The 12,284-nt window shown below is 46.5% G+C and overlaps 1 protein-coding gene across 1 annotated transcript in view; it reads right to left on the reverse strand.

Moving 5' to 3' along the window:
• Nucleotides 1-9,243: 9,243 nt before the first annotated feature.
• TMC1 (transmembrane channel like 1) overlaps nucleotides 9,244-12,284 on the reverse strand; it is a 108,351-nt gene continuing 105,310 nt past the window's right edge. The window contains exon 20 of the mRNA XM_053302876.1: nucleotides 9,244-10,678. Coding sequence (XP_053158851.1) covers nucleotides 10,431-10,678 — 248 coding nt within the window. The 3' untranslated portion in view covers nucleotides 9,244-10,430. The remainder of the gene's footprint in view (nucleotides 10,679-12,284) is intronic.

Raw genomic sequence — 12,284 nt, forward strand, 5'->3', positions numbered from 1 at the left:
CTCAATGAGGATCTTGATTTTACAGCCTTGATATATAAGCCAAGTATTGTTGTTGTGTTTACACTCTTATTGGGTTTTTCCATGGATAGTTCATTCTATCTTAATAATAAAGTGCTTGAACCTTGTAAACCTGCATTGTAAGTGTTAAGTTAGTTTCATTGTGTTTCACTCATGGTTTGTTGTTAAACTCATTAGGCCATGCACCTGTGATCTCCTCACCTTATATAATATGAGGACTTCTCTCCTGAACAGCTAAGCTGTGCCCTGCAAACCACTGTGAGTCACTGTGTTACTCTTTTCTATTTCCTGTATTTTAGTCTCTCCCCCACCCCTATATCAATCTGAGTCAAGGTGTCATTTGTTTATCTGTATGTGGACTTGTCACCTCATGTGTTGTGTTCATCTTGGTTTAGTCAGTTTGAGGATTTTTGTTTTTATTTAAACCTTTTAGTTTGTAAGTGAGAACTTATTTATTATAATCCATGGTTTAGTTTGTTTAAATATCTTTGTTTGAATTTGCTAGTAAGAAGTTATCTGTATCAAAGGTATGCCTGGAACCGGCTGGCCCGGTTCAGTTCAAGTCTGAACTGGACTCGGACTCGGACCTGACCAGCCCAGTTCGGTTCTGCACCCCCTCGAACCCTCCCCCGGTTCGGTCCAGTCCAGGGGGGAGGTTTCGCAAATTTTTGTCCACCACTGTCTATGTGCAAATGGCCTCTGCGAGGCCTAGCATGGCCTAGGGCCTCGCAGAAGCCATTTGCGCAAGCACAGCAGCCATTTTATTTTGGTGGCCATTTTTAATTTTTTTTTTAAAGGCCACCGCAAATGCGCAAATGGCCTCTGCCAGGCCCTAGGCCATGCCAGGCCTCTCAAAGGCCATTTGGGCATGTGCAACAGGTGGAAAAAATGGCCACCGTGCGAGTCTACAGAGGCCTGAATGGGCCTAATAAAGTGGCCGAACGGGCTGTGGCAGTGATGAGGGAGGCTGGCAGGGGGAGGGGGAACCTTCGTGGACACCCCCCCCCCCGCAGCCTAGATGAAGCTTCCCGAAAGGGTTAAAAGGTTAAAAAAAATAAAAATCCAAACTCACCAGGGGTGAGTTTCAGTTCCATTCTGGACGGAACCAAGGGGGGGTTCGACCCCGAACCATCGAACCCCCAAAACCACAATCCGCAAACCCCCGAACCGGTTTGCACATCTACATCCCTAATCTATATATTTAATTCTCCTAGACGTACCCGTCATTAATCTCATGTGTGGCAGCTCTCGCGAGACTGCACAAGCGAGCTGATGATTAGCAAGGGGAATGGCCAGCCACCAAGAGAGGAGAAGCAGCGGCCCAGCGAACAGCCGGCTGCGGGCAGAGGGGGCAGGGAGAGAAGTGGTGACCTGGCAAATGGCCGGCCGCCAGGGGAGGACTAAAGGCGCAGATGATCTGCGCCAGGTCAGCTAGTTTATTATATTCTTGGTTCAGTTAGTTTTAACATATTTGCTATACTGTTTGAACTTGCTAATTGCTTTCCATTTGAGGTTTATCTTATTCCTTTTTTATATAAGCTCATAATGATGGCTTGTTTTTATCTACCTTTTAATAGTGTTTTGGTTATTATTTCTTCATTGTTATATTTTACATGGTGTAGTCCCTTGAAGAAGAGTTTTTACTTGAAACATGTCAGGATCTACTCTTTAATAAACCATATTGCACCGTTCCCATTCCCTTCCTTCTTACCTGTTGGCACGGTGCTTTTCCCTCCTGTGTGCTTACATTTTAATACTGAACAGATATAGCTTCCCTGGAGCTTTTTCACACAAGGCTTTTGATTGTTTGTTTGTTTGTTTGTTTGCTTAATATATTTGTGTACTGCCCAAGACCAAAGTCTCTTGGAAGCTTTTCACACGGGGCTTTTGAAGCCCTTTAACTCGCATCTCCTCCAGAATGGAGGGGGTGTGTTCACATACGGAATGCAGGGCGGGGGGTGTCAGAGCTGGCACTGGCAGGAGACTCAGGAGGAGGTTACTGTGCATTCCATCCCCCTTCCTCCCTGTCTTCCCTGTTTGGGGTGGTCAGGCTAGCTCCAGGCTCTGCCAAAGGCTCCTCTCCACCCCCAGGCTGCCTACAGAGGTGGCCTTTCCTTCTAATTTGCTCTAACACCAAGCACTTGGGGCCAAGCCTGCCCATTTGCTGAGTGAGAGTCAGCTGCCTGGGCTTTTCAACTCTTTGGCCTTTGAAAGGAGGAGGCCTCTGCTGGAAGCATAGCCTTTGGTGGTGGCCTTTGGGGGTGGGGCTGAGGTCAATGCATTCTTTTAGACTCCTGGAAGGGATCCTTCTGTTATATTGCTGTTGCCTTGTGGTTAGCTGACCCTGGTGTAGGTATGTGTCTTGGGTCATCCAGAGATGGGGGAAGGCAGGGGGAGTCTCTGGGGCAGCTATTCCAGTAGTGGTAGGAATCGACCATGATTTGGTACTGATAGATCAGCAGGTCATAACAGAGGAAGGGAATTTAGTAATTTAATAGTTGTTCCCCCTCAATCAGGCCTACTACCTCTTTGACCTTGGAGAGCAGTGCCTACAACCCATAGAACCTCACCTTATTGCTTTGTAATGCCTGGTCAGTCCAAAATAAGTCTGAGATCATCCATGACTTGATCTTTGATGAAGATGCCGACCTGGTGTGCATTAGGGAAACGTTTCAGGTATAGAACGATCTGTACCCGAAACAGTGAATTTCGAGTGATTCGGATCCGAACCGAATCACCCACGAAGAGCCCCGAATAATTTCGGATCTGAAACGAATCACCCCTGTTTCGGATCCGAAATATTCGGATCCGAATATTATTCGGATAATAGCAAATGAGATTTTCAATGAGACACCATGAATCCACTCTAATTTGCTATCATAGAATCCACACTCAGAATACCTCAGAAACAACAGAACCCTGTACGCCATGGGTTAGAAACCCATGGGGGTGGTTGGCACCCTATGTGCACTACACCCCCACTCACTCTGGGCCACCCCAGCATCCCCCAAGTGCACTTATGGGGCTGCTGAAAGCTCCATTATATTATAACTTATGAGGAAAAACCTTAAAGACGCGTAAACTTCAACAATTAACCAAAAATCAGCCCTCTGCCCAAATCCTTTGAAAAAATTCAGGTAGCTTCCTTGCCCCTACCCAGCACTACCACCAACCCCACACCACTCTAGGCCACCCCTTTCCCCCTGACGTGAAACGATACACCCTCCATTATACCTAATGGGGGAAAACCTTAAAAATGCGTAAACTTCAGAAATTCACCAAAAATCAGCCCTCTGCCCAATCACTCTGCAATTGGGGTATAAGCCTCAACCCATTAGGCACTACCACCCCACCCCACTCTTTTGGCCCAGATCCCACGTTATGCCCCTGATCTGCCCCAAAGACACTAAAACCTCAAAAATTCACCAAAAAACCAGCCCTTTGACCAATCCCCCTGAAATTTGGGTGGTAGCCTCCACCCATTGGGCACTACCACCCCACCCCACTATTTTGCCCCTGGGACCCATTTTTTTAATCTGAATCGATTTGGATTTGGATTTGGATTAATTCGGATCCGAATCTAATCAGGGGTGATTCGGATGGGCCATATTTGGATACAAAACAGAACAGGGGTTTTTCGGTTCAGATCCGAATCAAAACACCAAAAATCCAAATTGCACACCCCTAGTGTGCATTAGGGAGACCTGGTTGGGAGAGGCTAGTGGCCTGGTTTGGTCCCAGCTCCTCCCAATGGGTTACTCTGTGGTGGAGCAGGTGAGAGGATGTGAGCGGGGAGGTGGGGTGGCTGTGGTCTATAAGAATACTATTTCCCTGTCAGGGAGTTGCCTATATTGAATGTGTGTTCCTAAGTCTAGGGACCAAGGATAGATTGGGACTTCTGTTGGTATACCGATCACCCCGTTGTCCAGCGGAGTCCCTAACAGAGCTAATGGACCTGGTTGTGGAATTGGCATTGGAGTAGACTAGGCTGTTGGTGGTGGGGGACTTTGATGTCCATTTCAGGACTGGGTTGTCAGGGGTGACTGAGGAGTTCATAGTAGCCATGACGACTATGGGCCTATCCCAAGTGCTCTCTGGACCAACACATGATGCAAGTCACACGCTTAACTTGGTCTTCTGCTCTGATCAGGGTGGTGTTCCGTGGGTGGGGACTCCTGTTATTTCTCCACTGTCATGGATGTATCACCATCTGGTTAAGGTAGGACTTGCAGCTACAAACTACCTCTGCAGGTGTGAAGGATCCATTCATTTGGTCCGCCCGAGAACATTATTGGATCCAATAGGATTCCAAGAAGCCTTGGAAGGGTTTCAAGCTGGCTCTGCTAGTGAGTCTGTTGATGCTCTGGTGCAAATATGGAATAATGAACTTACTAGAGCGGTAGACATAATCGCTCCTATGTGTCCTCTCTGACCTGCTTTAAAGTCAGCCCTGTGGTATTTGGATGAACTGCATGAGTTGAAGCGGTGAGGTAGACAACTAGAGCGCAAGCAGAGGAAGACTCAGGGCGAATCTGGCAGATTGCAACACAGAGCTCAATGGAGGATCTATGTTCTGGCAGTGCAGACAGCAAAGAAGTGCTTCTCCTCTGCCTGCATTGCTTTTACAAGTTCACATCCAGCTGAGTTGTCTAGGGTTGTGAGGGGGCTAGTTCATTCCCCCTCTGCCTTGAATTTGAACTTGGAGCAATCTGTTACTTGCTGTGATGTGTTTAACAACTTTTTTGCAGATAAAATATCTTGTATTCGTGCTGAACTTGACTCCACATTTACTGCAGAGTCTATCGTAGAAGTACCCAGCAACCCCTCTTGTGGGACTGAATTGGATCACTTTCAGTTTGTTACTTCTGAGGAGGTGGATAAACTGCTTCAGACTGTATGCCCCACCACCTGCTCTCTTGACACTTGCCCAACTTGACTTATTTCATGCAGCAATCATATTATCAGAGAGGGTCTGTAAATATCACAAATGCTTCTCTGAGGGAGGGCAGGATGCCTCCTTGTCTTAAGGAGGCTATTGTTATATCTTATTTGAAGAAACCTGCATTGGATCCCTCAGAGTTAGCTAATTACTGACCCGTCTCTAATCTTCCTTGGTTGGGCAAGGTGATTGAGGGAGTGGTTGCTTCTCAGCTCCAGGGAGTTTGGGATGACACAGATTATTTAGATCCTTTCCACACTGGCTTTTGGGTGGGCTATGGGGTTGAGACTGCCTTGGTCAGCCTGATGGATGATCTCCAGCTGGCGATAGACAGAGGGAGTGTGTCTCTGCTGATCCTTTTGGATATCTCGGCGGCTTTCAATACCATTGACCATGGTATCCTGCTGGGTCACTTGATGGAGGTGGGATTGGGTGGCACTGTTTTACAATGGTTCTGCTCCTACCTTTCTGGCAGATTCCAGATGGTGTCACTTGGAGACTGTTGCTCTGAAAAATGAGAGCTAAAGTTTGGGGTTCCACAAGGCTCCATAATGTCTGCAATGCTTTTTAACATCTACATGAAACTGCTGGGAGAGATTATCAGGAAGTTTGGTCTGGGATGCTATCAATATGCTGATGACACCCAGATCTATTTCTCCATACCCAACTTCATCGGGAAATGGCACGACCCCACTAAGTGCCTGCCTGGAGGCGATATTGGGCTGGATGAGAGATAACAAGCTGAGACTGAATCCTCCCCTCCCCTCCTTTTTTTGGCAACTTCAAACTCACAGTAAAGCCTTGCATTAAACTCATGGTAAGGTCTGCTGTCTGAAAATGCTCCTGCTGCTTCTGGTAAAGCTCCCTCTTGAGCAGCTTCATTTTTACTTATTTAATTGTATTTATTATTTATTTATTTATCAACATATTTTTATACTGCCCAAAACTTACGTCTCTGGGCATTTTACAACAAAATAAAAACAAAGTAAATTTTTTTTTGTTAAAACAGAAATAAAAAGTTTAAAACATTACAACAATTTAAAAATTTTAAAACAATATTTTAAAACAGCATTAAAACCATTAAAACAATATTAATTAAAAGCCTGGGTGAACAGATGTGTCTTTAAAGACTTATAAAAAGTTGTCAGAGATGGGGAGGCTCTTATTTCACTAGGGAGCGTGTTCCAAAGCCTTGGGGCAGCAGCGGAGAAGGCCCTTCCCTGAGTGGCCACCAGACGAGCTGGTGGCAACTGCAGACGGACTTCTCCAGCAGATCTCAGAGGGGTTCATGCAGAAGAATGCGTTCCCTTAAATACCCAGGGCCCAAACTGTTTAGGGCTTTATAGGTTATAACCAGCACCTTGTATTTTGCCCTGAAACTTATCAGCAGCCAGTGTAGCTCCTTTGCCCCCTAAAACTGCCAGGGGTCCTTGGTAAATTCCCATCCTCTACATTCCCTATAGAGATATTTCTATATTACAACAATCACTACACTGATGCTCACCTTTTCAATAAGAGAGGAAAGACTCAGTCACACAGAGCTGAGAGAGTTTAGCTAAGCCAAGTTGAGCCCTGCCCTCTGGTGGTGCTGTGGCTCTATTACACACAAATGAATGAAACCTTTGGTCCACTTACAAAAAGTCACCTTTCAATAAAGGCAAGCTTTCATCCTGATTTCAAACAGAGAAAACTTATTGATGTGTCATTTTTTTTTAAATCCCTGGGCAATCCAAGAGGGCAAAGGAAGAGGATGGAGAGGAAGCAAGACATTCAAAAAACACCAAAAAGAAAATGTCATGTCAAGACGACTATTTTCCTTTCCTTTTCATTTATATAACAAAAGCCATAAAAGTGTCTTTGGAAAACCAGAACTACAGCAAAATTATGTTTGTCCTCTTTTTCTGGTAAAAATGTATTGTGATATTTAATATTTACAGATAATACATTTTGAATTCCCCACAATACATTCAATTTTAATTAGCAAATTTGGGGGGGTGCAACTCCCCCCCCCACTAAGTTCTCCTACACAAGCCCCATTGACTCCCAGGCCATTTATATGGGGCTCCCACAAGAGAGCTTCCTGTACTCTGCCGAAGACATTAGGTAAGACACAAGGACTTCCATACTGCGCAGGGAGTCAAGAGATATGCAGGCTTGCTGCTTGTGGGGCACTTAAGAGTCCATCACTGCTCCTGGCACAGGCTAGGAAGGCTCTGGGCTAACTACTTTGTGCATCAGAGCAGGTGTGTCCCACTCCCAGATCTCCCAATGGAAGTCAGGTGCAGCTACACTGATGCATAGTGTCATTAGCATGGAGCTCCCGCTGCCTGGGCTACGAGCAGAAACGGGCTGGTAAGTGCCCCACAAGCAGTGAACTCGCATCCCTTTTGGGTGTGTAAGCCAGTTTGTAAGCCAACGTCATCATTAGCAAATACTCAGATAAGGAGTCAACTTTCCTTTTGCACATCTACCTTTGTCGCAGCATTGGAAATAATTAGAACTTTTTCCCCTGTAGATTCGTGTTTATTTTAAAACAAACCTTGCACACACAAACCAGGAGGAAATGTCACTAAACCAACCAGGGGTCTTTATTATGGGTGTTGCATTACTAATGCACAGCTACCTAATGGTGCAGCGGGGAAATGACTTTATTAGCAAGCCAGAGGTTGCTGATTTGAATCCCTGCTGCTATGTTTCCCAAACTATGGGAAACAGCCATGATATAGGAAGATGCTGAAGGTATCATCTCATACTGCGCAGGAGATGGCAATGGTAAACCCCTCCTGTATTCTACCAAACGCAACCACGGGGCTCTGTGGTCATCAGGAGTCGACACCGACTCAACAGCACACTTTACCTTTTACTATTACTAATGCACTGCAGAGTGTATCTAAAAAATATCTTTTAAAAAGAAAACTGGCCTTTTCTTCAATGGGATGTTTTACATCGCTGCTTTGACTTTTGTCTTTTCATTTCTATACCTTTGCAATGTGCCAAAATTATATTTTCAACCACAAGTGCATAATATTTCTTAATAATTCTTCTGATCTCTCATGATTTTGGGTATTTGGAAGATGATTAAAGCCAGGAGATGACTGGAAAACAAGAAGAGCTGGCAGTCCTGTAGTAGAGTCGATATTAGAAGGCAAAACCCCACAGCTACAACTGTCATGCACAGAAAGAGCTTGTATGTGCACTACTTATGTATAGGGATGTCCAAGCCCAGCTGGACCATAGGCCACTTCTCCTGAGACTCAGGCCTGGAAATGGATCTAACCTGAGTTATGAGTGATTGCATTCCCCCTGCTCAGAAACACAGGAGCTAAGCAGAATCTGGAGACATTATATGAGACTTGGAGGGGACAGCTAGATCACAGAGAAGCAAGCATGGACAGAAGCGCTATTCCTCCCAGACTTCAGGGCGGACGTCCGGTCGTCTGCAGTGCCTGGCACCCCCAAATAACCTCTATTTGGTCCTGGGTGGCTGCACTGCACCGCTGCCGATCCTGTGCCCGGCAGCTGAGTGCAACTGTGTGAGCCTGTGGCTGGCCCAATCTTCTCCCGGGCGCCGCAGTAGCGGTGGGGCCGGATGAGCAGCCTGCCAAGCCAACAGCCGACTCTGCCCGGCCACATCAGCAAGTGCATGTGCAACGTGACAGCGTTGAGCATGATCGAGCAACCAGCATGAACCACGCAAGCTGCGAGGTAGCAGGACCTACGGTGAGGCCGGGAGCCCCCAGAGCAGGTGAGGGAGAGGCAGGCAGGCACTGACTCTCCTGCTCAAAGGCTCTGGCTGGAGCTCCTGGCCCAGGCCTATCAGCACCAGCTCCAGTGACCACAGGGCAGGCAGGGGCAACCACGTGTGGAGGGGGGAAAGCAGCAGCAGCAGTGGCCAAGCAGGCACACCTGCAACAAGCCGACTAGCACGTGCCTGTCTGGTTTGCTTGTGTCACACACACACACACACACACACACACTCCACCAAGGACAGAGAGCACAACAGGTGAAGTGAGTGTTGTGTGCACCAAGCCAACTGGTGTCCCAGGAAGCAGTACTGAGTTCTTATGTTACAATGTGGATTGGGGTCTTGAAGTGGGTGAGAGAGAGTCACGGGGGGGGGGGGTGCGCGGAGAGTGCTGGGACTCCGAGAGCAATCTGGTGCTTCAACTTTTATCATCTGTTTTCTGGTAGTTTGTGGGGAGGGGGCAAGATGGCTTGCACTCAGTCCCAGCTTCCCCCCCCCTCAAACCCCTCCCCCCATCAAAAACATAAAGCTGTGAAATGGCTGGTGACGAAACAAAATAATTTTACACATTTTCCTGCAGTAGTGGGGGGTGGGAATGTGCAGTATAGGAACTAGGTTTATGGGCATTTGGAAATATGGGGATTTAATAAGGAACAGAGTCATAGAAACAGATGTGAAACAATTGTCTCAGTCCTCAACTATAGTTTGGGAAGGGAAATAAATCTCCTTCGATTTTTCCCAGGCACCTTTTTCTTCTCCTCCTCTTTTCCTTTCCTTTCTCCTCTTTGTCTCTTCCTTTAAGTCCTCTGCTCATTCTCAGACCCCCTTCGCTGCCCCCACCCCCATGAGCATTTTGGGAGATGCTCCCAGGTTGGGAATGGTGGCCGGGGTGGTGGTGGTGGTGCTGTACTGGCTTAATTTGCCGTTTGAAGAAGCATGTAGACTAAACCCTGCTGGGTATGCCCTGTGTTGGATTGTGCTGCTGCCTGGGTGCCCTTAGAAAAAAAGAGTCTCCCAGTATCACTGGACTCTCTCATGTGTTACGCAAAAGTTCAATAGAGCATGATGCTGGGTGGGTGGGTGGAGGAAGGACTATGTGGGATATGTTAAATTACATGTTAAAATGTTTTTGCTAATGCAAATCTGCATCAAGAGTCACTTTACATCATTATATCCTTGTGAGTTCAGTTGCTGTTTGGGCCCTCAAGAACCCATGTGTTAAAAATACTGCATTTGTCACGGTGTGAGTAGGGGGATGATATTTAATCTTGCAGGGAAGGGGGGGAGAAAAGGCCTTTAGGTCCCAGCTCCAAAATTACTTAGCTGCACCTCTGAGAATGGATTGAGAGAGAGCCTGGAAGTGGAGCACAGAGGTCTCAAAGAGAGAACCTGGGAACCAGTCTGCATTCTCATTCTGCTGACTAAGTGAGATTCAAAAGCCAGGCTGCCTTTGATCTCTAGCTTGATCAGAGGCATGCTGCTGGCCAATCCATGAAGCAGATCCCCATTTCCTACTAGACACCAAGAACCTCTGAGTCCCAACAGGTCTAATCCCACACTGGCTCCGTAAGCTCAGGCCCAGCCACCTCACCTGGTTCAAGCCCTGAATCTCCTAGTGCCAGTGCAAATCCTCACTGTAGCCATCTATCCTTTTCAATTATTTGAAGTGCAATATCACATAACATGACAGAAGGCTTGTCTTGCAGAGAAGCCAGGGAATTTTTCTTCTCAGTAACTGGGAGGTGGTCCCGGCAGCCTTTGCAGAGCGGGACCTCCAAAGCGTGGATTTCCTGGAAGGTGCCCATTCATGTCATAGCCCCTCGGTGCAGGTGGCCGAGTCACTGCTATCTGCGGGGGAGGGACAGCGCTGCCGCTGCCGCCTCTGCCAGCGGGGGGACAGCTTCCGTTTGCAACCCCGCCTGGAGGGGGCTTTTCTTCCTGCTTTTTCTTGGATGGATTATCTCCTTTTTCTTTCTCTGAAACACATTTTGGTAAACAGGAATTTTAAACACCCACACTCAGAATGTGAATTCCTAATTGAAACTTGGCATGCTGGTGTACATTTTGTACACATTTGGCAGCAGCAAAGGCTGACTGCATTTACACTACAACAGAGCATCAAGGGTATTCAGGGTTTCATTCTGAACATGAGAGCCAGTGTGGTATAGTGGTTAGAGTGTTGAGCCTGGCTTCAAAGCTCAATGCAGCCAGAAAGCTCACTGGTCTAAGCTTGGGCCAGTCAGTATCTCTTGGCCTGTCCTATCTTGCAAGGTTAAAAGCTACCCTGAACTCCTTGAAAGAAGGACCGGATTTCAGTGAAGCAGAGATCTGAAGGTGGATTGACAAAATGTATTTCTTTCTTTTATTAGAAACAATCTGATTGCTTGTGGTGTTCTCTTGCCAGCACTTCTTTCATAGCCTTCCTTGGCCTCCCAAAAGGTGGCTTGCATACAACCCAAACCATTGAAAGGTATGCAAATATCCCATTTCCCATTGCCGAAACAACAGGCTGAACTTAAAAACTGACTGTGGCAACAAAAGAGATCATTAGACTAGCTTAAACAATTAACAATTATTAATATGATAATTAGACTGCTTTAAATAATTAAATAAAAGATCATTAGACTGCTTGCAGCCAGCAGAAGGCAACCCTAATAGGCTATGGTAGAGCAACCTGGTTAACAATGCACTTATGTGAACACCTTCTGAAGATGAGCAAGTGTACTGACCCCTGCTAACTAGGCAATGAGACACCTTTTAAAGTGTGGGCTCTCTTGTATTTAGCAGCAATTAGCCCTATTCAGTCTGACAACATCTTTCTGGGGGTTTCCCCCGCCCCCCCAAACAATGGGCTTAATCGTAGGATTAAGTGAAGCAGAGTGAGTTATGAGGTCATATATTAGCTGCAATAAAAATAATTTGAAGAAACCTGGGGGCCATTCACATAGGGCTGCTTTAATAGAGTTCCTCTTGGTGCCTGCTGAATTTTTCCCATGCCCCATTCATACTGCTTGCTCCTGGGTCTCTCTTTGATCCCTTCTGGAGATCAGTTCCTTCTTCTTCTTTTTGTTTCAGCTTTGCAGAAAGGGGACTTCTCGACTGATCAAATCTGTGCAGGGTTCATTCATTTTTCTCAAGGGGCGGGGCGGCATTTGCTTGGTGATCTTGTAGAACATCTATCTATGCACCCACACCAGTGGGAGTGATAAAACCATGTCCACAAGATCACCAAGCAAATGTTTTAAAAAAGATTGAGAAAGGTGAAGCCTTAAGAAAAGGCGCTCTATCATCATGGTCCCTCCATAAATCTCAGAAGAAACGTCTGTGTATATCAAATATATCAAAGTATCCCCAAAAGCTGCCATAAAAAGTGTAACTTCTTAGCACAGAGATAATGTGGGCTAAGCTCCAAGGTGCAGGGGGAAACCCAAATCGTTTATGGAGTGCTCCCCCATATCTCTCACGGACTTCAACGAAAATCCGCCCAATGTGTGAATGCACACCTGCCCTTCCTGGGGTGAAGCAAAGTAAAAGCACCATCTGGGAATGGCCCAGTGGATGCTGGTGCTTCCTTGTGCTCTC

Source organism: Hemicordylus capensis, chromosome 2, assembly GCF_027244095.1.
Source record: "Hemicordylus capensis ecotype Gifberg chromosome 2, rHemCap1.1.pri, whole genome shotgun sequence".
In the NCBI taxonomy this organism is placed as follows: domain Eukaryota; kingdom Metazoa; phylum Chordata; class Lepidosauria; order Squamata; family Cordylidae; genus Hemicordylus; species Hemicordylus capensis.